The sequence below is a fragment of the Chiloscyllium plagiosum genome, chromosome 26 (assembly GCF_004010195.1).
Source record: "Chiloscyllium plagiosum isolate BGI_BamShark_2017 chromosome 26, ASM401019v2, whole genome shotgun sequence".
Lineage (NCBI taxonomy): Eukaryota > Metazoa > Chordata > Chondrichthyes > Orectolobiformes > Hemiscylliidae > Chiloscyllium > Chiloscyllium plagiosum.
The window spans coordinates 47,369,651-47,396,640 of NC_057735.1; the positions used below are offsets into that span (position 1 = coordinate 47,369,651).

The following is a 26,990-nucleotide window of genomic DNA, read 5'->3' on the forward strand; positions in this document are numbered from 1 at the left end:
GGACTTTTTTCATTGGAGAAAAGGAGGAGGAGAGGGGACCTAATTGAGTTATACAAGATAATGAGAGGCATAGATAGAGTCGATAGCCAGAGACTATTTCCCAGGGCAGAAATGACTAACACGAGGGGTCATAGTTTTAAGCTGGTTGGAGCAAAGTATAGAGGGGATGTCAGAGGCGGGTTCTTTACACAGAGAGTTGTGAGAGCATGGAATGCGTTGCCAGCAGCAGTTGTGGAGGCAGGGTTATTGGGGACACTTAAGAGACTCCTGGACATGCATATGGTCACAGAAATTTGAGGGTGCATACATGAGGATCAATGGTCGGCACAACATCGTGGGCTGAATGGCCTGTTCTGTGCTGTACTGTTCCATGTTCTATCTCTGCAGGAGTTTCTCAGCGGAATGTCTTCAATCATCTTCACTGACCTTCCCTCCATCATAAGGTCAGTATTGGTACCATTTATTTAAATAGAGAGAAGGGTTTAGACCGAGTAATTATTGGCCATTCGGCCGAAGGTCAGCAGTGGAATGATTATTGGAAAAAAGATTCTGAGGGAGAGGATAAATCTTTGTTCAGAAAGACATGGATTAATCAGCATGGATTTATTAAAGGAAGCTTGTATCTGAATACTATGAGAAGGGAGAGTTTGAGTTATGGGGAGAGGTTGGATAGGCTGGGACGTTTTTCCCTGGAGTGTAGGAGGTTGAGGGGTGACCTCATAGAGGTTTATAAAATCATGAGGGGTGTAGATAAGTTGAATTTTAGGCATCTTTTCCCTAGGGTGGGGGATTTCAAGACTAGCGGACATATTTTTTGTGAGGTTATGAACACTGGCAGGAAGAATAGAGGGGCTGAATACAGAGGCACCACGATTATCCAAACATCGGATTATCCAGCAAGATCACAAGGTCCCAATGCTCGGCTAAACAATGTTATCCGGAATTCGACTATCCGGAACTCAATTAACTGAATGAAATACTCCCCGTCCATGTCCTTCAGATAATCGAGGTTTCTCTGTATTATTTAACTGGGGAAAGACTGCAGAAAGCGACAGCACAGAGGGAGTGGGTTTGTGTATAGAATGAACTTCCGGGGAAATGGCGGATGTGAGTACAGTTACAGCATTGAAAAGACATTTAGATAAGTACATGAAGCAGAAATGTTTGGAGGGATATGGGCCAGGAGCAGACAGGTGGGTTAGTTTGGAATAATGGTTGGCATGGACTGGCTGGAACAAAGGGGTCTGTATGACTCTGTGGCTGAATGTTTGATGCGGTACAAGGACAGTCAATGAGGGCAGTGTGTTGGATTTGGTCTATATCAGCTTGAGCAACGCTTTTTATTTGGCAGGATGTGGCACACTGGTCACAGACGTTAAAACCGGGATCCAAGGCAGACTAGTAAGATCGATCCAATAGCAGCTCAGAACGAGGGAGTAAAGAGTAATGATGGGTGGGTGTTTCTGTGGCTGGCAGGGGGATTCCCCAGCCCTCAGTCCTACACTCCCTGCTGTTTGTGGAACATGTCAATGATTTGCCCTTGAATACAGAGGGTATGGTTAAGAGGTCTGTTAGTGCAAAGGTTAGCTGTGTCCTTGTAATGTTGATAAAGACTGCAAGAATGGCACAGACAGCTGGACAGAACGTCAGTAGGTGGAGGTCAAAGGTAAAGTCATGTACTTGGAGAAGGCCAACCAGACAAGACTTAGAGAATAAATGGTAGATACTGAGAGGTCTGGGGCAATCAGTGGACATGTCCATGGTGTGTTGGAAGTGGCTGGCGGGTCAATAAAGTGGCAAAGAAACCATTTGACATTCGTTATAAGAGCTGGAAGGCTAAGATTGATCTGTATAAAACCCTGGTTAGAGGCTAGTGCTGGATTTCTGCACGCACCTTATTCTCAGAAAGATACAGCTGCACTGGAGAGGCTGCAGAGGAGGTGTGTTAAAGTTCTCATTGCGCAGAGATTTCAGTGACCCAAATGAAACAAGGCAAGAAGTGTTAACTATCTGCAAATTAAACTGTCCAAATCCTGGGAATTAATTTAAAAATTATTGTTTCAGAACATGGGAGTTGGATTTTCATCAAATCATACTCGTTGAACTCATCGTTATGACCTTGTGTTTTTACAGGATTATTACACAACTGGAGTCATTCAGTGTCCTGACGGTATTTCAGTGCAAGAACTCCGGGATGCGTGCGACTATCTGTGCATCAACTTTAGTCACAATACAATCCGCTGTCGCGATCTCAGTAAGTACGTAACATGGGAACAATTCTTCACATCATCACATAGCGGGCAAGGACTGGCTGAGGCATTTGGCTTCCTAATATTTCTCATTTCAGTTCATGACAAAAGGTGAGTGGGTGTAATATAATAAAACCTGTTGCCGGGCCCAGCGATGTCGCTGTCTGAGTGATGCAGATACACCACCATGATTGCAACCCAGAGATACTGAAAGAATGGTGATATGTTTCCAGGGTTGGGTGGTGTTCCCATGCAGGTAAAAACAATGACTGCAGATGCTGGAAACCAGATTCTGGATCAGTGGTGCTGGAAGAGCACAGCAGTTCAGGCAGCATCGAGGAGCTTCAGTAAAATCGACGTTTCGGGCAAAAGCCCTTCATCAGGAATAAAGACAGAGAGCCTGAAGCGTGGAGAGATAAGCTAGAGGAGGGTGGGGGTGGGGAGAGAGTAGCATGGTGTTCCCATGTGTCTGCCTCTTGTCCTTCTAGATGTAGGTTTGGAAGATGCTATTGAAGAAATCTCAGCTTTTCTGGTGCTTGTGATTCACCAGGTAATGCTATTTCTATGTCCACATGAATTCACGGTCATGCAAACCATACCATTTATGGCCTGCTGTTCCCTTCAATACAATCCAGCCTGATCTAATGTGGCTTCAACTCTGCTTTCCTGTTTCTCCCGAAATCCTTTCATTCTCTTATCAGTCAGGAATCTACCTGACTCGACCTTTAAAATATCCAATGCTGCAGTCGCTTTGCTGTCTGGGGAAGAGAAGTCTACAGATCTCTGACCCTCTGAAAGAAAAAGAACGAATCCTCATTTCAGTCGAGAAACCAGCTCCTAACTCCAGTATCTCCGAAAAGAGGAAACATCCTCTCACATCCACTCTGCCAAGTTCCCTCAAGACCTTGTATCTTTCAGTTAGATCACCCCGTAAGAAACTCAAATGAACGCAGACCCAGCCAGTTTTCTCTTTCATGACTGGATAAACCCTTATCAATCGGGTGCACCTTCTCTGAGCTATTTTTAGTGCAATTGTATCCTTGCGTAAAAAAGAAACCAAAACTGGGCATTTAACTCCAGATGTGGCCTTAGCAACACCCTGTGAAACCATTGCAACATGTCCCAACTTCTATATTCCAGTTCCTTCAAAATGATTAAGTGTGCCATCCATCATCCTAAATACTTGCTGGACCTTCAGACTGACTTTTTGTGATATATATATCAGGACACCTCAAAGAGCTCTGCAATCTCTCTCCATAACATAAATCAATAAATACAATGCTGCCTTTCTGTTCTTCCTGCCAAAATGGGCAAGTTCATATTTCACACAATATACTCCCAACTGCCAATGGGCTGCCTGCCAACTTACCCAAACTGTATCTCTTTGTAAACCCCTTACGTCCTCTTCATAAGTAACTCTCCTACCTATTGTTGAATAATCAGCAAATTTAGTAACAAAACTTTCACCCCTTCATCCACATCATTAATAATAGGTTGCAAACAGCTGTGGTCTCAGCATTGATTCCTGTCAACTCAAAAATGACCCACTTATCTCTGCTTCCTGTTGGTTGACCCATCCTCTCTCCAGGTCAATAACTTTCCCGTGAGCTCTTATTTTGTGTAGGACCTTTGATGTGGCACTTGGTGAAATGGTTTGAACAGGGGTGACCATGGACAGCATGGACTGGAGGTTCTGATCTCTGCTCACACTGTGGACATCTCCTCCAGGTGCTCTGTTACATGAGCTGTCAAACGATGGGGCACGGAAGCAGTTCGAGAGGAACCTGGAAGAGTTGGTGTTTCCCCTGATGGTGTCAAGTGCCCGGAAAGGGGAGCGGGAGTGCCACGTGGTGGTGCTGGCGCATGAGGACACAGTGGACTGGGATCAACAACACCCACCACAGATGGGAGAGGAATATTCTCAAAGTAAGAGCTGAGTGTGGCTGAGATATCCCTTCACCATGAAACATTTGATCTGTGCAACGTTGGGTCCTTAATTGCTTTGACAAGAACACACTGTCCCACATTTGCGGTAAATTTGTCAATTCCACATTAATTCGAGCAGTTATCTGCCTGATGGCCCAGTGATAATGGGGTTAATTATCACGTTCCATAGTTGCCATGATTAGCTCTGCATGGACCCTGGATCAACAACAACTGAGTGCTTTTCTGTAGTGCCTTCAACGTAGTGAAACATCTCAAAAGCCTCATTTATTAAAACAAGGTTTGATACCGTAACTCAAAGGGAAGATAGCAGGCCAGAAGAGGTACGTTTTAAGGAACTCAAAAGGGGAAGCTGAGAGTTTGAATGAGGAAATTCCAGAGGTTCCGGGTTTTACTCACCAACAGAGACGGGGAATGAGTGTGGCAGAGGAATACACTGACACTCACTAGTTTCACTACTTCACATGTTCCACCAAAGAGTAAACATTGCATCACACCAATCACTAAAAACTGTTTCTCTTTGTCACTGTTAACTAGAATGACAGACTTACACCAATAAACTGAAACATGACACCTGTATTGTAGAGAAACATAGTCCTCAAACAAGCGGCATACTGGTTATCTGTTAAATCCTATGCAAATAAGACTGTATCCCTTGAAATCCCAATTCCAAACACACTCACTCCCATACACACTCTAACTTGCACACTCACTCACAGCCACACTCTCACAGTTACTCACCCCCTCACACACACTCACACTCAGACATTTACTTGCTTACACACACACTCGCAGTCACACTCACATTTACTCACACACACTCACCCGCACTCACAAATTTACTCTCTCACACACACAGATGTGCACATTCACTCTCCCACACACCCTCTCACACAAACATTCATTCACAGGCAGGCTATGGCCATCCCACTTCAGTCAGTGACCTGTGCACAGAAAACAAGCCACATTTTTCAGCATCTTATGTCCCAACCCCATGCTGCGGGTTCAATAAGGACTCCCCTTTCCTAAAGGACACAGGAATACACAGGAAACGAGAGGGATGTGGGTGCGAAATGGGAATATTAACCATGTTGTTTCTGTTTCAGTTATTTATAGCACCAAACTGTACAGGTTCTTCAAGTATATTGAGAACCGGGAGGTCGCCAAACAGGTGTTGAAGGACCGAGGGCTAAAGAACATCCGTATTGGAATTGAAGGTGAGCCGGATGGAATGGTAAGAAATGGGAGTCAAGAGAGTGGTGCTGAAAAAGCACAGCAGATCAGGCAGCATTTGAGGAAATTGACGTTTCAGGCAAAAGCCCTTCATCAGGAATGATTCTCCTGCTCCTCGGATGCTGCCTGACCTGCTGTGCTTTTCCAGCGCCACACTCTTGACTCTAATCTCCAGCATCTGCAGCCCTCACGTTTTTAGATTAGATTACATTACAGTGTAGAAACAGGCCCTTCGGCCCAACTCGGATGCTGCCTGACCTGCTGTGCTTTTCCAGCGCCACACTCTTGACTCTAATCTCCAGCATCTGCAGCCCTCACGTTCACCTGGTAAGAAATGGGAGTTTGCCTGAGAACGGCTGATCTCACTGCCAGAGCCATGGAGACCCTTTTGAAGTAGTCATATTTGTCATGCCACAAGTGGTTCCAGCACAGGAGGCCAGTCGGCCCATTGTGTTCATTCCAGCTCTCCAAATAAGCAATTGACATTGCCCCACATCCTCTCCTTTTTAAAAAGGACATGAGGAGCAGCTTCTTTTTTTTACACAGAGTGTGGTTTGTGTGTGGACCGAACGTTCAGGGGAAGTGGTAGATACAGGTACAATTACAACATTTAAAAGACATTGAGAGAAGTACTGAATGGGAAAGGTTTGGAAGGATATGGGCCAGGAGCAGGCAGGTGGGACTAGTTTAGTTTGGGAACGTGGTTGGCATGGACTGGTTGGACTGGAGGGTCTGTTTCTGTGCTGTGTGCCTGTATGTGAACAGTCTAATCTTTACCAATCAGCCCATGTCACTGAAATGCTTCATCTCTGAATTCCATCTATTCCCCTGAATCTTTCCTACATCCTAATGCCTTCACAGTCTGTCTCATGCCCAGAACTGCACTGAATATTCCAGCTGAGGTCTAACCAAAGTCTCACAACATTGGTCATGTGCTCGATGCTGCTATTAAGAAAGCCTATATGCAGGATGCTTTATGAACCAACCCCTCACCAGGTAGCTCCATTAATGCACCTTTACGGCTGCACCCTTTTTTGTTACCACTGGGTTTCCTGCCGACACATTCACTTCTGTACATTGAACTTCGTGTCACCTGTCCGTCCACATCACTGACCTATGTCCTTTTTTAAAAGCGGCGCCCTATCCTCCTCAGTTTATACTGCTTCCAGGGAAAGGGGGAGAGCTCCCTTATCCTGGGAAATTGAACCCTGGGACCTTTTATAACATATTGAAAGGAGTTTTGGTCTGACAGCTCACACACCTTTTTGTCTGTCAGGATTACAGACCAAACCCTCACGTGACCTGAGCCTAACCCTAGTGACTCAGGGGAGAGTGCTATCCACCCTCCCCCCCCCCCCCCCCCCTCACACACACACCTCCACATCCCCACCCACGTTCTGAAGCCCTGAAGTTGTCATAAGGGTTAACTCTGTAACACGTTTGTACACAGTAGGATCCCAGAAGAGCGGAGTGCGAGTGACAGGTTAATGTTTTTGTGCCGTGTTGCCTAGGTTACCCGACGTGTAAGGAGAAGCTGAAGCTGCGAGCTGGGGGCCGTTACGAGGTGATCTACAACTATGTGCAGCGACCATTCATCCACATGTCCTGGGAGAAGGAGGAGGGGAAGAGCCGGCATGTGGATTTCCAGTGTGTCAGGAGCAGGTCTGTCACCAACCTGACCTCACCGCCCCGTGACCATGGCAACACCCATCACCCACAGGTGGATGAGCTCGACATCCTGGGCCCAGCACAGGAGCAGGCCGTGGGGGTTAGCACCTCCTCCACCGAGTAAGCAAAATCCTGGGGCATGAGCAACTAACAACAGGTCAGGACACGGTAACAACTGGGCCCCAGGTCATGGACACGTCAACAACAGGCCCCAGGTCATGGACACGTTAACAACTAGGCCCTGGGTCATGGACACGTTAGCAACTGGGCCCCAGGTCACAGACACGTCAACAACAGGCCCCAGGTCATGGACACGTTAACAACTAGGCCCTGGGTCATGGACACGTTAACAACTGGGGCCCCAGGTCATGGACACGTTAGCAACTGGGATCCCAGGTCACGGACACTTAACAACTGGGCCCTGGGAAATGGAGCTGCGCTTTGGGCTGCTCTGTCACAGGTACAAGAGGAGGATTGTGGTGCTCCTCAACACTATGCTGTGACAGCACAGAGCATGGTGATTTGGTCTGTGAGGGGATCCTGTGCAATGATCAAGTGTGGAGAAACCGGTACTGATCAGGTGTGAGGCTCTCACTGTGTTCAAACACATAGGTTCTGGCACTGAGTGGGTGTGGCAGAATCTAATGGTGATCAGGTGCAGGAGATCCACACCGTGCAGGGACCTGGTGTGAGGACCAGGTTTAATGATCCAATGCATGAATCTGTTGTGCGGGCTCTGGTGCGAAGATCAGAAGCAAGGCTGTCTGGCACCCTGGATTTTTTTTTAATTCATGTGTGGAATATGGGCGTCACTCTAGGCCCAGCATTTACTGTCTGTCCCTAGTTGCCCCTTGAGAAGGTGGGGATGAGCTGCCTTCTTGAACCACTGCAGTCCATGTGCTGTAGGTTGACCCACAATGCCCTCAGGGAGGGAATTCCATGATTTTGACCCAGCGACACTGAAGGAATGGTCATGTCTTTCCAAGTCAGGATGGTGAGGGGAATCTGTAAGTGATGTTCTCACATCTGTGTAGAAGCTACCATGGGTCTGTTCGGGGGGAGGCAGGAGCTGTTCGTGAGAGAGATGATGCACGCGGGAGTGTGTATTATGGGGAGAGGCCAGGGTAATTGCCATCATAGTTGAGCCTCTGAAATAAGCCACAAATTTTGACAACTCTTGGTTTATGGAATGATATTAACAGCTGGAATCAGAGCCTCTGACTGATTCCCTTCTCTCAGAGGCAGAGATTTACAGCATCGTGACCCTTCTGTACTTTGTGTATTTGCTCGATCCTGATTGGAGTGATCCCAAAACCAGTCCCACCGCCCTACATTCAAACTAAAACCAATCCCACTCAGTCCTCGTATCCATGTATCTATTCCAAACTGCCCCTATTCTCCTTTGAGTCCTCTACTTGCATTCTGAATAAATACAATGGTCACTGATTCTTCTGGTCTGTGCTCCAACTAAGCACCATGAAACTTCTCCCATTTTAAATTGGAGCCACTGACTCACCAGTCTGTGGACACTATCCAAATTCTCCTACGTTTCCCATGCTGCTAAATTTTCCCTGGCCCAGTGTCTGCTGTGCTCCGCTATCATCCTGAGAAATCGTCTTTCAAGAAACCACACCCCAGCTGTGAGCCAGAGTTGGTGTAGGTGCATCATTACTCCCTTTAGCCTGTTCGCTAAAATGTCAGACACAGTTTGTTCAGGAACAGGCTCCCAGATTTGGGGCACCTTAAGTCGTACAGTGTATGGAGCGTCTTTATTTAAACTGAAACTGTTTGTAGCTGAAAGGATGACTCAGAAATGAAAACACGAAACAAGAGCAACTCTGGGGCACATCCCTCTGTACAAACCAGCTCACACAAGATCATACCGTACAAAGATCATAGGCTAATCCAACAGGGCAAAACTACAGCTGCAAAGAAAGCCAAGGAAACATTTGATTTGAAATTTGAGGGGCCCATTCAGAAAAAAGTGTGGTGCTAGAAATGCACAGCTGGTCAGGCAGCATCCAAGGAGCAGGAGAGTCGACATTTCAGGCATAAGCCCTTCATCAGGAATGCGGATGTGGGGGAAGGGAGCTGAGAGATAAATAGGGTGGGGGTGGGGGAAAGGTAGCTGGGAAGGCGATAGGTAGATGGGGGTGATAGGTTGGAGAGGAGGGTGGAGCGGATAGGTGGGAAGGAAAATGGACAGGTAGGACAGGTCAAGAGGATGGTGTTGAGTTGGATCTGGGATGAGGTGGGGAAGGAGGAGATGAGGAAACTATTGAAATTGACGTTGATGCTGTATGGTTGGAGGGTCCCAACGTGGAAGGTGAGGTGTTCTTCCTCCAGGTGTTGGGTGGCTTGGATTTGACAGTGGAGAAGGCCCAGGACCTGCATGTCGTTTGACAGAGTGGGAGGAGGAGTTGAAGTGGTTGGCCACCGGGGGCTGGGGTTGTTTGGTGTTTGTCCCAGCGATGTTCCCCACCTCCACCCTCCTCTCAGCCCTGCTCCACCCCAGCCCCACATTCCTGATAAAGGGCTTATGCCTAAAATGTTAACTTCCCTGCCCCTCGTTTGCTGCCTGACCTAGTGTGCTTTTCCAGCACCACTTTTCAACTCAACTCTCCAGCACTGCACTCAATGTCCTAGGCCTGTTCAGACGTCTGATAACAGCGGGGAAGAAGCTGTTCTTGAATCTGTTAGTACGTGTGTTTAAGCTTTTGAATCTTCTGCCTGAGGGAAGAGATTGAAAGAGTTCATAACCAGGGTGGGAGAGGTCTTTAATGATGTTGGCTGCCTTTCTGAGGAATAGATTGAGTCAATGAATGAAATGAAATCAAGTAAATGAGCACATAACAGAAGTGAGATAACCTCTAGGGCCCATCTCTAAGAGGTTTGTGAATTCTGAACAGTGTTCCTTTGAGAATCATTTAAACACCTTAAAATGACATTTAGGTGAGGGTCCACATTCCTGAAGAAGGGCTTATGCCCGAAACGTCAATTCTCCTGTTCCTTGGATGCTGCCTGACCTGCTGCACTTTTCCAGCAACACATTTTCAGCACATTATGACAAAGCAAAGTGCCCTGACACATTCCCACAAATGAGCAGTGTTCTGGTCGGAGAGATTGTTTACAATGAGCACAATGAGAATAGGAAGATGGTCTGCGTAAGATAGAGTTCCCTAATCACTCGTATTGTGCTCAAACTGTGAAATACTGCACTGAATTACTGTCACATGAATGAATGTTTTGCTCTGTCTCAACACATCTGCTACCAGATCAGTAATCCTCAATACCCCATCTCTGGGATGTGTTTTACAGCTTGCTAAGGCAGGCTGTCTGTTAAAAATACAAGCCGGGTATGCCCCAGGTTAAGACCATGTTGAGTGGCCCAGCAAGGACAGCATTGTTGACTGTCTAGAGAAGAAAACCCATCAGTCCTTGAAGTAAATTCTGAATCCAAGAGTAGAGTGGGGATTATGGACAGAAGGTCTGTCAGTAAGAACATGGAGCCACAAATCAGGCATAGACTGCTGGGGGAGACATGGAAACAGTTAGCATTGTGTAGCAATGCTGGAAAGTGCAGCAGTTTGAGGGCAACAGGTACGTTTTCAAACTTCTACACGAGGAGTTTGTTTGGGGTCCCTCACCTCTCGACAGGGGCTATTGTAAAATAACTGATTGATTGTGGTAACTGGTCAACAGGCTTCATGATCCGTGTACCATAGAACTAAGCAGGTCAATTATGAAGCGAAAACATTTTTCATCTGGCAGTTCCCCATTTTGTACATTAATGTTTTAACACTGGAATGTGGACATGCAGCCCTTTACTGAGGATGCAGATGATACAAGTTTTATGTTGCAGTTGTAGTGTGTGGATCGACAGAAACTGTCGATTCTCCTGCTCCTCGGATGCTGCCTGACCTGCTGTGCTTTTCCAGCACCACCCTTTTCTACAGAAACTATTCAATGGTCCTGTTCATGCAACCCACAAATGACAGTGCATCTGAGGTCTGCCATTGAAGGGCTGTATAGAACATGCACCATATACTCTGCGCCTTCTGTCCATCACACCCTCTCCTTTTCAGGTTGGGCTGGAGAATCCATCTGAGAATTACTGTGAAATGGAGCTGGCACCCAGGGGAAGGTGACAGACAAAACAGAGACAGCAGTTCCCGTGGAACAACCAGCAGTTAATGTATTGAAGTTTTTGTCGATAGAGAAACATCCAGGGGTTTTCACCCCAAGAACACAGCAATGTTTGATTAAAGAATGGGTTAGCACTTAAGATGAACAGGCTGTACTTTTTCTTCCACTTGCAACTCCCCTGCAGTAAAAAAAATTCAACTGGAAACTCTGGACAAAATTTCACACAGACTCGGTGATGTTAAGTAAACGGTTTTATAATACAGTTTTAAACAAAATAAGTGGCCATTGTAAAAAGCAATACTGCAACTTACACAACCCTTACGCCAGGATTTACATCTCTCAGCCCCAGGAACACTGGCAGTCTGACCCAGTCTCTCACACAGCCCTCCCTCCAACTAGAAGGGGTACTCACTCCACACAGAGGCTACTGTAGCCACTTAGCCGCTCCTGGGAACTGAAGACAGGAATGGTGTACATTCTGAGGCTATCACAGCTACATCAGAACTGGACTCCAGCGTGCCTCAGACATCCCGAAACTAGCCAGCAGCCACGAGAGAGGCTAGATCAATTTTTGCAAGCTATTCAACCTTGGGGAAGCAACACACACACACGCACGCACGCACACCTCTCTCTTACTCATCACATTAAACATACAGGGGTGGGGAAATTTACCAGTATGTTCAGCCACACTGTTGTATTGAAAATAACTGTTCCTTGCAAAACACAATCGCAACCTTCGCACTTATCTCCACGTTGTTAATATTAGTTTAGGGTACTGAAACAAGTTTTTAAAACAAGGATAAAAACCATCGTCTGATGTGCACATGTCCCATTAAGAGGTTTTGAAGTTTGGGTTAGTGACTTGCGCCCATTTGTATGAAACATTTCCCTCAGTGCTGGCAGCATGGGCGCCAGAGCAGCCTGTTCTGCACATACTCAGCTTCCGAATGTGGTACAGTAAAGACTGGGTCTGAAAGGGGAGAGGACACAAAATGCCAGAAGCCACCGCCTCAGTATAATGGAGCCAAAGGACTTTGTATCTAGGAACAGAACTGGGATTTGAAACATCGAGCTATTCATTAAAGCTCAGCAAATGTCAATTTTCAATCATATGCATTCCAACCATTCTGGAGCTCTCTTCCAAACAGCTGGGTGTCCATATGGTCAGCAACCATTCAAGGCGGCAGCTCATCAAGGGCCATGCCCACATCCCATGAGTGAATTAAAAAAAAAAATTCTCTCAATCACTTTCTAGGGCCATCAGGCTACAAAATAAGCTGTCTGCCACTACAGAGCAACTGTATACTGGACAGGAAGTGGGGATCCTGCAAATAGAGCGTGGCACTGAACACTTGGAATTTGGGCTGTGATCAATGTTGTAGCCTCACCAACTAGGATTCAGCATTCTCTGTCAGGAATCTCCAAGAGGGAGCAGCAGAGCAGGTCTGTCTGTGTGATGGTGCAGACCGACCCCAGGGAAGTTGGTGGGGAACCACAGCACAGCAGCCTGCACTGACAAGAGTGTGGACTGAATTATGTTACATCACTCCCTCGCAAAAACAAGGCCCCATTATAACACTCAAAATATACTTTCACACAAAATAACGTACAGATCCCACCATGAGCATCACTCTGGGTGACTGCGAGTCTGTTGGAAAGTTAAAGGAAGCAAGTTTGTTTGCACAGCTGTTCTGGGACTCCGGGCCGGAGCATTAACTTTTAGCACTGAGCAGATCCAGGCAGCAACTTACTGCCAGACTGAACCCCACCATCATCACTGGCCAGTCATTATAATAACCTGGTCTCCAAGGACCAGCTTGTTGGATCACTCTGTTTTGCCCTCTTAGCACACAGAGACAGAGGGGTGTTTACTGAAATGGCACCTGAAAATGCGTGAGAGTTCTCAAAGTGATGGACATTCTGTATTTTATAGTAATACTGGAATGGGATGTTCAATCACAGGCAAGACAGAAAGTGGCAAACAAATCAACAAAGAAGGAAGGGAGGTATCTTCCAGAGGGATTATCTGCAGCAGCAACTATTGTTCAGCTTGCTTTATGTACCCTGGAGCCGGTGTTTGGAAATAATAGACTCAAGGGAGAATCATCAACCTGCAGAGATCCAGGCCTGTAATCACCCATCTTTACCCACAGCAACGCCTCCTTCCACACAAGTATAAACACACAGCTGTATTTACAAACAAGATCCATCACTAACATTCCCCCTTTTAAAATAATAAAGCTGCATATAATTAGAAATCAAGGTGAAATCAGCAGAGCTCATTATGAACCCCACCCAATTAATAAATGCATCCAAATACAGATAAAAACACATGATGTGAACAGTACCTTGGTGTCTGCTCAACTGTGGACACTCATGAACAGAAATGGGGAGGGCTGGCACAGACACTGCACAGCGATAAGCGGCTGTGAGGCAGCTGTACGTCCCCTGGCTGTCTTCATGCAGAGAGACAACAGTCAGCTGCCTCACTGTCGGACTATCACTGGGCTACTTTCTGCCCCTCTCGCATATCGCTATGCGCCAGGAACCCTGTGACACTGCCCGCTGCCCAACACAGTGACTAACAGGCAGGACTGCACAATCCCGACAATTATCACGCACAGGCCTTCCCGTGACCATTTACAGGGACAGTGAAAGAGCATACCCCTGCCTCAGCCACCAGGGAACACACAGCAAAGGTAACCTCACGGACAACCAGAATGGATGCATTTGCTGATAAAGGTCTGCTCTATTGGCCACTAGGAGCTGAACTGGACAGAGCAGAGTCAGGCACACAGCTAGCGACGGGCACAGACTTGAGAACTGCCGGCTTGGTGTTGTAGGAATCCCATTGAACCCGCTTCAAATAGCTGCTGCCTGAGGCCCTGGGCTGCACAGAGTCTAACATCAGCATCTGCTGCCCAGCGAGAAGAGATTATAATGGATATCTGGATATTAGGAATAAAATCTGAGTAATTTCTCAGTCCTTCACAACTGTCACTATCCTCGGCAGTAAGGCTCCACCAACGGACCAATCAAGTTGCTAAGATAAAATAGGCACTAAAGCAGTGACGTTAGCCCTTGGGGTCAAAGTTCATCACTTTCCAGACTTCATGTAGGAAGGAATGGCTCCACGGGCAGTCAGTCCTTCAAACCGTTTGTAGGTGTAGTTAATGAAGACCCAGTCCTTGTTCTTGTAGTCGGTCTCTGAGTGGTTACTCACTGCAACTGGAGTGAAGGAGAACGTTAGGAATTGCACACGAGAGAGAGCTTTCAGATTCCGGAAACAAAATGCACTCCAACTTATATAGTCGGTACATTCCACCTGAACCCCGGACCTCTCAAACTTGCCCACTCCCAAGCAGCGACAGCTGCGCTCAGCAAGCTCCAGTTAACAGAACAATCCATACGTCATGCACCCCCACCCCAGAAATCACGCCCAACAGAGCCCTCAAGTGGATTATCGCGCTCAGTGTTGTCACTGGGTCTATTTAGTGAAACTACTTAACAGGGATAATTAATTAAACTAAGCAAAGACTTGACAATCTTTTGAAATTGCTCGCTTTTATATAATGTGGAGCCTTGGGTACTTGGAGCAGCACACGCCCAGCAGAGGGCCAGCACTGTATAAACCTGCCTGGAGCAGCCAAGAAAGACCATCCACCAGGGTAGGAGAGAGGGTAGGCTGCACACTCACAGCCATTTCCATTAAATGGCACCAAGTAGCAGAATAAGGTACCAGCATATTTTATAGCATAAGTTGTCTATTCAAGTGCTCAAAGCAAACGTTATCCTAGGATTTACACTCCCGGAATAAAACTTTATCTTGGGATTTAACACTAATGAAATCCCAATGACAACACTGATTCAGCGAAGAACAAATGTGTAAGTTTAGAACCAGAAGCTGATAGAGATTAGTTGTTACTGTGGATACTGGCAGCACCAGTAACTGGTCCTTACAGACAGAGCTTAGAAAGCAGTGAAAAGAAGCCAAACCCAGAAACTTGCTGATCACGTTAGGACAGACTGTGGTTCCAGACTCATTCAGCAGGTGGGGAGAGTCTCTCTGACTCTTGTATGCTATAAATTACTTCTCGGTTTCACTGACAAATGATTTGCAAACGAGAGCACTTGCACAGGTCAGCCACTCCTCGCTGACAACACCCACACCACCTTGTCATTAGATTAGATTAGATTAGATTAGATTACTTACAGTGTGGAAACAGGCCCTTCGGCCCAACAAGTCCACACCGCCCCGCCGAAGCGCAACCCACCCATACCCCTACATTTACCCCTTACCTAACACTACGGGCAATTTAGCATGGCCAATGCACCTGACCTGCACATCTTTGGACTGTGGGAGGAAACCGGAGCACCCGGAGGAAACCCACGCAGACACGGGGAGAACGTGCAAACTCCACACAGTCAGTCGCCTGAGGCGGGAATTGAACCCGGGTCTCTGGCGCTGTGAGGCAGCAGTGCTAACCACTGTGCCACCATGCCGCCCACCGTGGGAGAATCTGGCCCTCTGCTCCCTAACCATTACTTATCAGACAAGAGGCCAGTCCAGGAGCAGCAGACAGCAATGCTAACCTCCTGTAAATGCCTCTCCCAGTGCAACAGCACTGCCAGGGGTTTGGTTCACTGTACTTCCCCATTCTCCAAAACACAGAAGGAGATTTGACCCTCTCTCTGGGCCTTCCCTGCACTTGGTCAGAGGGCAGGTCCAGGTATACCCTGCTGAGGGCGGCCCCAAGGCAGCACGATGGGGAGAAGCAATGGATTATCCTGCTTAGATTCGATCCCTGCCCTGTGGGGAGCAATGCTAATATTTTAGTCACTGAAGCAACTGCTACTGTCAAGAGACTGGTCTCAGAGGATACACTTCAATAACAATAGCTCATGGAAAAGTCACGGGATTGGGATAGGGGAGGGAAGATTTGTTTTAAGTATTGAGGGAAGGGAGAGGAAGATAGCCAGACGTTAACTAAATTGGTAAGTTCAAGGATCAGATCTCTCCTACAACTCAAAAACCAGAGAAACAAAGAGGTTATAACCCAGCTTCCCCCCAGATGAAGCCAGTGTGAATGTAAGAAAGCGTAGGACCAGGAGAGTTTAGTAAGGGATGAGGGGAATAAAATGCTGGTTACCTGTCTTTGAGGACAGACACTTCTTACCACTACTTTCTAGCCCTGCCTGTGACACTCCTGAAGAAGAACATCAGAAAACACTGCGTCACATTCGAATACAACAGCTTCATAGAAAGACAGCAATCCCAGGGTGGATTCTCATAACAGGCACAGCTAGTAAAACACAACTTACTGCCGCAGCAGCAGAACGTCAGGTAATACACAGTCCCCTCCACCAGCCACAGAATTCACTCCACACACACTCTCACTGAACTCACTGACAAGGCAAGACATGGGCTGTCTGTTGGCGGGGTTGCATTGCAAATGATAGAGACAGTGTGGGTTCAATTCCCACTCTGGTTACAACTAACCTGAAGAATGCTTCTTCTCAATCTCTCCCCTTGTCTAAGGCATGGTGACTCTCAAGGTTAAACATCACCAGTCATCTCTGTCCAACAAGAGAGCAGCCTGGTAGGACAAGGACAAGGAACTGGAAAACTGTACTGACTGATGGGGAAAAATGCAATGGGTCAACTTCCTCTGTGTGAGAAGTTCTAACAAACTGCAATTAGAAGGGGCACTCTAACTTCTCCCACAGCAGTGGAACTGGAGCTCAGCTTCTGACGCAGTTACAATGGGACAGCAACAAGGTTTCACAGTGCCTCCCATCAACAGGCTCTCAGTCCCCAAACAGTGCCTGTGGCAGTGTAAAGTAATGAGACCACATGGAGACCACTCCCTTCCCAGTGACAGAAATGTCGCCTCCCTTTTAGTGTCTTCAACACCAGTGTGAAGGAATCTTGTTCAGTGCAGACCAGTCAGACATTGACACTGGCAAGATAAGGCAATCTGCAGACAGGCAGTGAATCAGACTGAGACACACAATCCGCCAATCGCTGTGGTGCCCCCTCCTTCTTGCGCTTACTCTCTAGTCCTTCTACATTTTGCTGTGACTGACCGTCTCCATCTAGGATGTGGGGTTAGGATGTTAACTGAAAGTGGAAGACGGGGTTTGGAGTAACCCTAAGCCGATGTTCCAAAGTCACCCTTCAATAAAGTGCATGTCCAAGCAGTGATCAGAATGAGCCTCCCCTGATGTCAGGAAGATAACTCAACACTAAGCTTATCCCAAACAGATTCATCTTCACATCGGCTGTGCGTCTAACACTATCCACTGTAACGGACGGCTTTTAACTAAATAATGCTCTGTTGAAGCAGGAACAAATAATACAAAAACCTCAGAACCCATCTCCTGGGAGGGAACTGACTCCCTCCCTGAAGGACTGCTCCTTACCTGGTTGTAAGATGTCTGAATCAGGGAATTCATCAAAGTTCGATGTATCGTCAATACTCTTTATTTCAATGGAGATGGCTGCTGGCCTTTCCCTGTCAGAGGGGAGAGATCGGATTAGAAACTGCAAACTGCTCAACAAACGGGGACACAGCGATCAGAAACCACAGAGAACAGCACAGCAAAACGTCAGCAGGTATGTGACAGCTTCATCAGACACAGCAGAGGTAACCCAAGGCAAGCAGTACGCTTCCCGCACGGACCCGGGCATTCCCCACAGAGACCAGGGTGCTCACCGCACCCCAGCAGCCTGTAGGGATCAGGGCGTTTCCCGTACCCCAACAGCCCGCAGGGATCAGGGCTATCCCCGCATCCCAGCAGCCTGTAGGGACCAGGACATTCCCCGCGCCTCAGCAGCCTGCAGGGACCTGGACATTCCCCGCACCCCAGCAGCCTGTAGGGACCAGGACATTCCCCGCACCCCAGCAGCCCGCAGGGACCAGGACATTCCCCGCACCCCAGCAGCCTGTAGGGACCAGGACATTCCCCACACCCCAGCAGCCTGCAGGGACCTGGGCATTCCCCGCACCCCAGCAGCCTGCAGGGACCTGGACATTCCCCGCACCCCAGCAGCCTGTAGGGACCAGGGCATTCCCCGCACCCCAGCAGCCCGCAGGGACCTGGGCATTCCCCACACCCCGCAGGGACCAGGACATTCCCCGCACCCCAGCAGCCCGCAGGGACCAGGACATTCCCCGCACCCCAGCAGCCTGTGGTGGAGGTATAAAGGAGCAGTGAGTGCACTACAAGGGAGCCAAATGCTTCTGTAAATTGAAAGTTGACAGTGGTGGTGAAATCAGAAACAAGAGAGTCTCTCCAGGAAAGCGAGTCAGAGTTCTGGACCTGGGCTTGCGCAAGTCAAACACTCTCCCACCTGATGTGCTCCCAGTCAACACCTTCAAAGAAGAAGTTGCTCTTCACATCTTCCACTCCATTGGCCCCAATTCTGGTCTCCGACTCGCAGCAGAACCTAAAAAGATCACAGGTCAGAGGAAGACATGCAAAACACCCACATCAAACTGCTCACAATGTGGTCTCCTCTGCACTGGGGAGCTGAAACGCAGACTGGGCGACCGTTTTGTAAAATACCTGTGCTGTACCTGTGAAAAAAAAAGACTGAGCTTCCAGGTGCCTACTACCTCAACATACCATCATGTTCCCTAACACCTCTGTCTCAGACTTACTGAAATGCTCCAGCCAAGCTCAGCGCAAGCTAGAAGAATAGCACCCCATTTTCCGCTTGGGAACTCATCGCCTTCTGGGTTCAACATTGCATCAAACATTTTAGGGCCTGAGCACCTTCTCCTATGTCCTTACCCCAATCTCCACCCACCAGGCCTTCTTATCACATGGACTGCTACCACACACAACCTATTCTCACTTCATTGTCCCCACTAGCAGCTCATTACTTACTCCTTTCTTTGCCCCATTGCTGTTCTCTCTCTGGGCTCCATTTCCATCCATCCTCTCACTCAGTTATCCCACATTCCGACCTGGTCTGAAACATATACCCCACTTTTCCCTAGCTACAATCAGTCTTGAAGAAAGGTGACTGGATCTGAAACATTAATTCTGCTTTCTCTCCACAGATGCTGCCAGACCTGCTGAGTTCTCCAGCATTTTCGGTTTTTCTACACTCCCTAAGCCAGGGCACAATCACCGCTGGGGACAGAGCGTAGACAGGCAAAGATCTCATACTCTAGAATCGAATCCATACTGCAGTTCAGACCCACAGGCAACAGCCTCCGAGCCACATCTCACACATGACTATTCCTCACAGGAGTCAATACAAAGGCTCTTGCACTACAAGAGTCATAATAGCCAGTCCCACCCCATGCTCACCTGACATCGCGCACATTGTCCAGCAGGGGTCAGGAGCATTGATTAGGACTGTTGAACCTAACCCAGGTAAACCCAGAGACCCCGTGACAATCTACAGCAGCATCAAGCTTTGGTACTGGCTTCATGAGAGTGGGTGGCTCAGTGGTTAGCACTGCTGCCTCACAGTGCCAGAGACCCGGGTTCAATTCCCGCCTCAGGCGACTGTCTGTGTGGAGTTTGCACATTCTCCCCGTGTCTGCGTGAGTTTCCTCCGGGTGCTCCGGTTTCCCCTCTCAGTCCAAAGATGTGCAGGTCAGGTGAAGGGGTAAATGTAGGGGAATGGGTCTGGGTGGGTTGCTCTTCGGCGGGTCAATGTGGACTTGTTGGGCCGAAGGGCCTGTTTCCACACTGTAAGTAATCTAATCTTAAAAAAAAAAACTGTCTGTGCAGGGTGACAGCAGAGGTGCACTTAATGGGAGAAAAAACACCAACTCAGCAACAGGGAACTGGCAGCAGACATAGGCAATTCATGCATGTTGGAGCACAAGATAATAAACAGGTCATAGCTTTTTGCTACAGCACATGGTAACTTTAGGTATTCCTAGGGAGTGTTGCTGAACAAAGAGACCTTGGAGTGCAGGTTCATAGCTCCTTGAAAGTGGAGTCACAGGTAGATAGGATACTGAAGGCGGCATTTGGTATGCTTTCTTTTATTGGTCAGAGTATTGAGCACAGGGGTTGGGAGGTCATGTTGTGGCTGTACAGGACATTGGTTAGGTCACTGTTGGAATATTGCATTCATCTGCTCTCCCTGCTATAGGAAGGATGTTGTGAAACCTAAAAGGTTCAGAAAAGATTTACAAGGATGTTGCCAGGGTTGGAGGATCTGAGCTACAGGGAGAGGCTGAACAGGCTGGGGCTGTTTTCCCTGGAACATCGGAGGCTGAGGGGTGACCTTATAGAGGTTTACAAAATCATGAGGGGCATGGATAGGATAAATAGACAAAGTCTTTTCCCTGGGGTGGGGGAGTCCAGAACTAGAGGTCATAGGTTTAGGGTGAGAGGGGAAAGATATAAAAGAGACCTAAGGAGCAACTTTTTCACTCAGAGAGTGGTACATGTATGGAATGAGTTGCCAGAGGATGTGGTGGAGGCTGGTACAATTGAAACATTTACAAGGCATTTGGATGGGTATATGAATAGGAAGGGTTTGGAGGGATATGGGCCGGGTGCTGGCAAGTGGAGCTAGATTGGGTTGGGATATCTAGTCGGCATGGACGAGTTGGACTGAAGGGTCTGTTTCCATGCTGTACATCTCTATGACTCTATATTCTCAATAATCAGACAGGTCTCCATCAAATAATCCCAAGGTAGGAACAGCACGGTGTTAGATACAGAGTAAAGCTTCCTCAGGTGGGAGCTACAGGAGAAGGTGTACAGTCAATGCCTCAGTGTTATTTCCGGTCATCTTTACCTGAGAATTAAATCCTTGGCTTTCTCTGAAATGGGAACCTCTGGTGGGAATGTCAGGGTCTCCCTCCAGTTCATCACTTTCTTATACGTCTCTTGGGGGGTCTCTGAACAGAAAGGTGGGTAGCCTGAAAACAAACAATTAGCAGGATTTAAGGCAGGGCCGGGTTAGCGAGGTGAAGCCAGCATCCAGCCTCTGGGATATGAAACAGTGGTCACACGTGCCTCCCTCAAGTGGCCCTCAGTTACATTTCCCCTCAGACTGGAGGGACACATTCAGTATCAATCTCCTGAAGCAACCGAGTCATCCGTCATGGGGCAGGGCAACAAAACGTTTGATTTGGCAGCTGAACTGTTTCAAAAGAAGGCTGCAATACATAAGCACCTCACACACCAGTCACCGTATGGCTAGATTACACACACACACACACATCACCATGCAGTTACACAGCATATGGTAATTGCAAACACAGATTCCTTATGAAGCTACACCACAGACAAAACAACACTGTCTTTCCAGTAAATCCCCCACACCCCACACACTGCTGCTAGCAATACCCTCTGGTTCTGAAATTGACATGCAAGATTGGTTGATTATAATGCACTCGAACAGATGCTTTCACTGTGCAGCCATTTCTCAAGGATGGAAAAAAGCAACATAAGGAGGAATGAAGTTCTCTTCCTGTCTCAGGCTGATCAGTTATGCACCGCAGACCAGAGTAACCTTACCGATCAGCATCTCGTACATGATGACTCCAAGTGACCACCAGTCGCAAAGTTTGTTGTAACCGGTCTGCATGAACACTTCTGGTGCGATGTAGTCTGGGGTGCCCACAGTGGAGAAGGCCTGAAGGTAGGATGAGAGAAACACACAACAATCCATGCATTGGGATCAGAACTGAAAGCAATCCTTAGCTCTGGGTCTCCCAGTTGCCAGGTAACACAGTCTGAGTTTCACACGTTTGGGGCACACAAGGCTATCAAGTGTGACAGGCTGGAATTATAAACTTTGTCGTCAATAAATAATCCATGGGCTATGGACCAATCAGCTGCTTGCTGCCAGACAAAGCTCCATTTGTACAGAGCCCCCTCCTGGCTCCTGAGACTGGAGTCGCACTACTGCTTGAACAAGCAGCTGGTTAAAATTATACTTACAGTAAGCGTTAGGTGACTTGCTTTTTGTAAAATAAAAGTGCAGCAATTCTTGGTTTTTAAAACAATTTTCTTCCCATTTCAGTCCACAGTAAGAAATACAGAAAAGTAAAAATATATAGCAAGTGTCACCCAAATTTGCTACATCTTGGAACAACAACCCATTGAGGCTGCCTAAGTTGTTAGGTGAAAGATCCAGAGATGTTATAAACCAGGCACAAGAGCCAGTTAATTCAGAGATGCCAGCTTCTGGACTAAATGAATGGTAGCACGCCCACAGGACTGATAGACAAAATACTACATCAAGCACATCTGCTATTTAGTCAGCACTCCCAACTTGCTGATGCTGGACCACATGCACATCACTATCAAGGTACTTTACATTTGAAAAGGTTAAAGCACTCACAACATGGCTCTAACAATAAGTATTTTATTTGGGAAACTCCAAACCATGACCTTGAGGCCAAACTGGGCATTATGTTGAATAGAACCTGTGGACTCCTGCTGATTCAGACCACAACTGCAACTAGAATTCAGCGTCCTACCTGGGATATGCCACAGCAAGGTAGGATTAACTAGCTGGCAACCTGAGGGGGGTGAACTGGCAGCTGCGCATTAATCCCGGATGTTTTAATCCGATGTGACAGCATGACTTGGGACTCTCTTTTCCACCCCACTGAAGAGGGCCTGAACCCACCCTGTCAGGAGTACACTCTGTGGGTGAAGGGTCAGCCCTCAACCGTAATGCACGAGTCTGGGGTCACGTTCCCCTCCTCTTCCCCAGGCTCCAAGTCCCCCAAGCAACTGCCTGCACTCACCAGCTGCCGGCGGTTCCTCTTCCAGGTTTCTGCTTTTCGCTTTGAGTTCATGTTCTGGAAAGCTAAGAGAGGGAATAGTTTAGAACACACATTAGCTGATCACAAGCATTAAGGCAGCATTTACTCCCTCAGTAGCACAGCTTAAAGACATGGCACATCAAGCTGATGTTGCTCTGATATCAGACAGAGTACAAGCTCCTGACTTCCATTCCTATTAAACCTGCTTTTCGAGTCAACCTTTTCAGGGATGTTATTCCACACCTCTGGAGGTGTTGAGACTTGAACTCAGGCCTCCTGGACTAGGGGTAGGGTCATTACCATTTCACAAGGTACAGCATTACCAGATTGATGTGTGCAGTACTTGGAGCTAGCCCCTATTCCTGTTTAACTCTGTTCTAGATGGGCACCAGGAGCTGCACTCGGGATCCGGGAAAGGGACAATTGGGCAGGGTTCATACTCTTCATTCCCTATCCAGGGATTCAAACTGGACAGCGAGAGAGAGTGCGTGCTAAAGGTCAGACTGAGAGCTTCTGCTCCCTCAGCCTGCCAACATTCCCCAACTGACTCAACCAGGGTCAACCTTTCTCTTGTTGTACAAAAGGTGGGAAAAGGTCCGATAAACCATTCACAGAAGCAAATGTAGGCCAATCGGCCGCTGAGTCTGAACATTATTCAGTGAGATCATTGCTGATCTGATAATTCTCAACTCCACTTCCCTGTATTTACCTTTTACGCTCGATTCCCTTTACTGATTAAAAATCTGTCTAAATCAGCCTTGCATAGACCTAACATCCCATCCTCTAGACCCCTCTGTGATAAAGAATTCCACAAATTCACTACACTCAGAATGCTGCATGAAATGTGCTACCTCCCATTGAGATTTTGCCCTCTGGTTCTGAACTCTCCCATCGATACTGTCAAGGTACCTAAAAATCTTATGCGCTTCAATAAGGTCACCTCCCATTCTTCTAAACTCCAATGAGTACAAGCCCAACCTCTCCTCACATGACAGTCCCCTCATACCTGCGACGAACCTTCTCTGGCCTGCTGCCAATGCCAGTTTATCTTTCTGTGGATCAGGGTTCTAAAACGGATCACAATATCCAGCTTGGTTTAGTAATGAGAAGCATGATTTAGTCGGTCAATCTTCCAAGAAGCCAGCACAGGGAGGATGGGCAGAATGTTCTCCTGTGCTAGATCAGCCCATAATGCAATGAATAGCTCCTGGAGTATTTGCTGACACCTGCAAAGCCATGGCCACTGAGAATCCCAGGAGGGGCAATGGGAGAAAAACAAATCCTTAACTATTTTCTCTTTTGCATAACCCTACCCACCTTCCTCCTCAAACACAAAGTTCCGCAAAAGCAGCTAACATCCCTCTCCGGTAGCCACACTGTTCCATACCACAATTCAAATAACGGCCTTTTTGCAAAACTCCACCTTGGGTGTTAATCCTGATTGCCAATCCTTCACCGAAAGTACACTCCTTGTTCACCGTCATGGAACTAGTTACACGGCAAGTATTCATCCAGTTTTCACTTCAAATTTGCAGTGGTCTCTACCACAATCACTCTACGTCAAAGCTTTCACACTCCAACAACCAAGAATAACAATGTTGAGTATTGTTTAAATGGAGAATGACTGCAGAATTCTGAAGTGCAGAGGGCCGAAGGGATTCTAGTGCATGAGTCACAAAGTTAGTACATCAAATGATTAAGAAGGCTATCCACTATTACAAGAAGAATTGAACGTAAAAGGAAGGATGTTGCGTTAGAGTTGTAAACAGCATTGCTGAGGCCACAAATCTATTACTGTGCACAGTGTTGGCTTCCTTATTTCAGGAATGGTGTAAATGTGTTGGAGATGGCCCAGAGGAGGTTCACTAGGCAGACACCTGGAATGACTGTGCTATCTTATGAGGAGAACTTGGTCGGGCTGGGTTTGTGTTCACCTGAGCTTAGAACAGTGGGTGGGAATTTGATTTAAGTTTACCTGATCCTGAATGGTCTTGACAGGTGGATAGGAGGTTTCCCTTTGTGGGCGAGGGGTCACCGTTTGAAAATTAGGAGTCTCCCTGTTAGGGCAGGGATGAAGAATATCTGTTTTCACTCAGAGGGTGGTGCAACTGTGGAACACTCTACCTCAGAAGGTGGCAGAAGCAAGATTATTGAACACTTTTAAGACAGAGATAGATTAGCAGGGGAATCAAGGGTTATCATCAGAATGTAGAATTCAGTGTATAAACAGATCAGCCATGATCTTAATGAACAGCCAAATATAAATGTCTGCTCGGGCTGTAACTTTATAACATCTCTCCTGTTTAGTGAGGATTTACACTGAAGATGTGCATCAGTAAATTCCCAACTGTAAGAAGGGTCCATCCAACAGGACCCAGTGCACGAAAAGGGGGTGTCACCACATTTTTGCATCTCTTCCATTCCACAAAAATCCACAATTGCGGACATTCATCAGGGGAAGGAAATCTGCCATCCTCACCTGGTCTGGCCTACATGTGCCTCCATACTCTCAGCAACGTGACCGACTCTCAACTTCTCTCTGAAATGGCACGCGCAAGCCACTCAGTTCAATGGCAGCTGGGGACAGGCAATAAGTGCTGGTCAGTCAGCGACACACACGTCCCATGAGTGAATGAAAAGGCCACAGTAAGATGGATGTAGTCAGTGTCCTCTGATGCCCAATACAGAGCCTTTGTAAATCTCCAGCTAAATAGGGCTGAAGGAATGAAATGGCATTCAAGCCATACTAGGGAAAATGTAACGATCCAGGTGGTCAATTCCATAGTTTAACCTGTTAACCACACTGATTCCATCCGTTAACCTATCAATCACACTGATTTCATACGTTAACCTGTTAACCACACAGATTCCATACATTAACCTGTTAACCAAACCAGCTACTTACTGAAATCGCTGGGCAAACTGTGACTGAGGTTGCGGTAGAATTCTGTTCTATGAGCCTTCTTCAGTCCCGTGCACAAGCCAAAGTCCGACAGTTTAACGTGACCCTAGAAAATACAAGGTAAACTCAGTCATCCAAGTGCAGAAATCTTTTCCCCAAAAGGTACAGGAGGCTGGGTCTTTACATTTTTTTCATGGCGAAGTCGGGTAGGTTTTTGATTGACAAAGAGTCAAAGGTTATGGAGCACAGGCAGGGTAGGGGAGAGAAGGCAACAATCAGATCTGCCATTGCCTTACTGATTGCAGGAGAAAGCTGGAGGGGCTGAATGACCAACACCCCATCCCTACACTACTACATTGTTACAGACAAGTCCCAGCTCCCACAGGCTGAGAGTTTGATGAGATTTTGTACAGCTACTGCAGCACGTCAGAAAGGATGGAGTGCCAAACTGAGCAAAGACTGCAGTCAGATGAGGGAAAACAAACTCATAAGTTCCCTGAGACTATAGTTGTAGATTTGAGAAGGTACAATCCTTCAAACCAGATTTTCTGCAACCATCACACTGCCAAACTCCAATACAGGTAGTTCTCCTATAACACACGTTTATTAAACGCTATTTGTGAATTGCCGTACTTTCTTTTTAATAAAGCGAACTCCCATCGACTGTTACATGATTCTCATCCCCGGCACTAGGTGTTGCGGTTTGTGGATGATTGGACTCCGTGTCGGCATCACATGATCAGTCAGCTCATATGCTTTCTCATGAAGAGCTTTGTGAAAGGTATTGTGAAAGGTTTGTGCTCGTGGACTTGAAATGTCTCTACGACCGGAGGACAAGAAGCTGGGAGCAATCTGTTAATTTCTAAACCTAAGGAGTTGAGATGAGAGTGAAATTTCACTGGAACTGACTAACAGTAAAAGGACAGTGTTGAGGAGCAGTTTAAAACTTGACTTTGTTGTTTGCTTTGCTTCCCCCCTTTTGTTTAAAAATATGTTTAGAGTTAAAGAATATCTGCAGACTCATGTGAATCTGTTTCAGCAATTAATCACTATCGTAAGCAATTGCAACAAAAATACCAGTACAGGGGT

General features: G+C 47.1%; 2 protein-coding genes across 5 annotated transcripts in view; one reads left to right on the forward strand and one right to left on the reverse strand.

Annotated features, from left to right (window-relative positions):
* LOC122562994 (BTB/POZ domain-containing protein KCTD20-like) overlaps positions 1-7,928 on the forward strand; it is a 30,385-nt gene extending 22,457 nt beyond the window's left edge. Inside the window, exons 5-9 of one of the 2 annotated variants that reach the window (XR_006315462.1) lie at positions 2,134-2,254; positions 3,978-4,175; positions 5,300-5,410; positions 6,938-7,280; positions 7,370-7,928. Coding sequence is in view for 1 of the 2 variants with exons in the window: in XM_043716294.1 (XP_043572229.1) it covers positions 2,134-2,254; positions 3,978-4,175; positions 5,300-5,410; positions 6,938-7,218 (711 nt within the window). In the remaining variant the exon portion in view is untranslated. Of the gene's footprint in view, positions 1-2,133; positions 2,255-3,977; positions 4,176-5,299; positions 5,411-6,937 lie in introns of both variants that reach the window. The other variant, XM_043716294.1, reaches the window with a different exon arrangement.
* Positions 7,929-11,478: 3,550 nt separating this feature from the next.
* LOC122563322 (serine/threonine-protein kinase 38) overlaps positions 11,479-26,990 on the reverse strand; it is a 61,112-nt gene continuing 45,600 nt past the window's right edge. For 2 of the 3 annotated variants that reach the window (XM_043717054.1, XM_043717053.1), the window contains exons 8-15: positions 25,905-26,007; positions 22,982-23,043; positions 21,741-21,858; positions 21,016-21,139; positions 18,595-18,690; positions 17,664-17,755; positions 16,391-16,447; positions 11,479-14,468 (exon numbers count right to left, since the gene is read on the reverse strand). In XM_043717054.1, coding sequence (XP_043572989.1) covers positions 14,338-14,468; positions 16,391-16,447; positions 17,664-17,755; positions 18,595-18,690; positions 21,016-21,139; positions 21,741-21,858; positions 22,982-23,043; positions 25,905-26,007 — 783 coding nt within the window. In that variant the 3' untranslated portion in view covers positions 11,479-14,337. The remainder of the gene's footprint in view (positions 14,469-16,390; positions 16,448-17,663; positions 17,756-18,594; positions 18,691-21,015; positions 21,140-21,740; positions 21,859-22,981; positions 23,044-25,904; positions 26,008-26,990) is intronic. The other variant, XM_043717051.1, reaches the window with a different exon arrangement.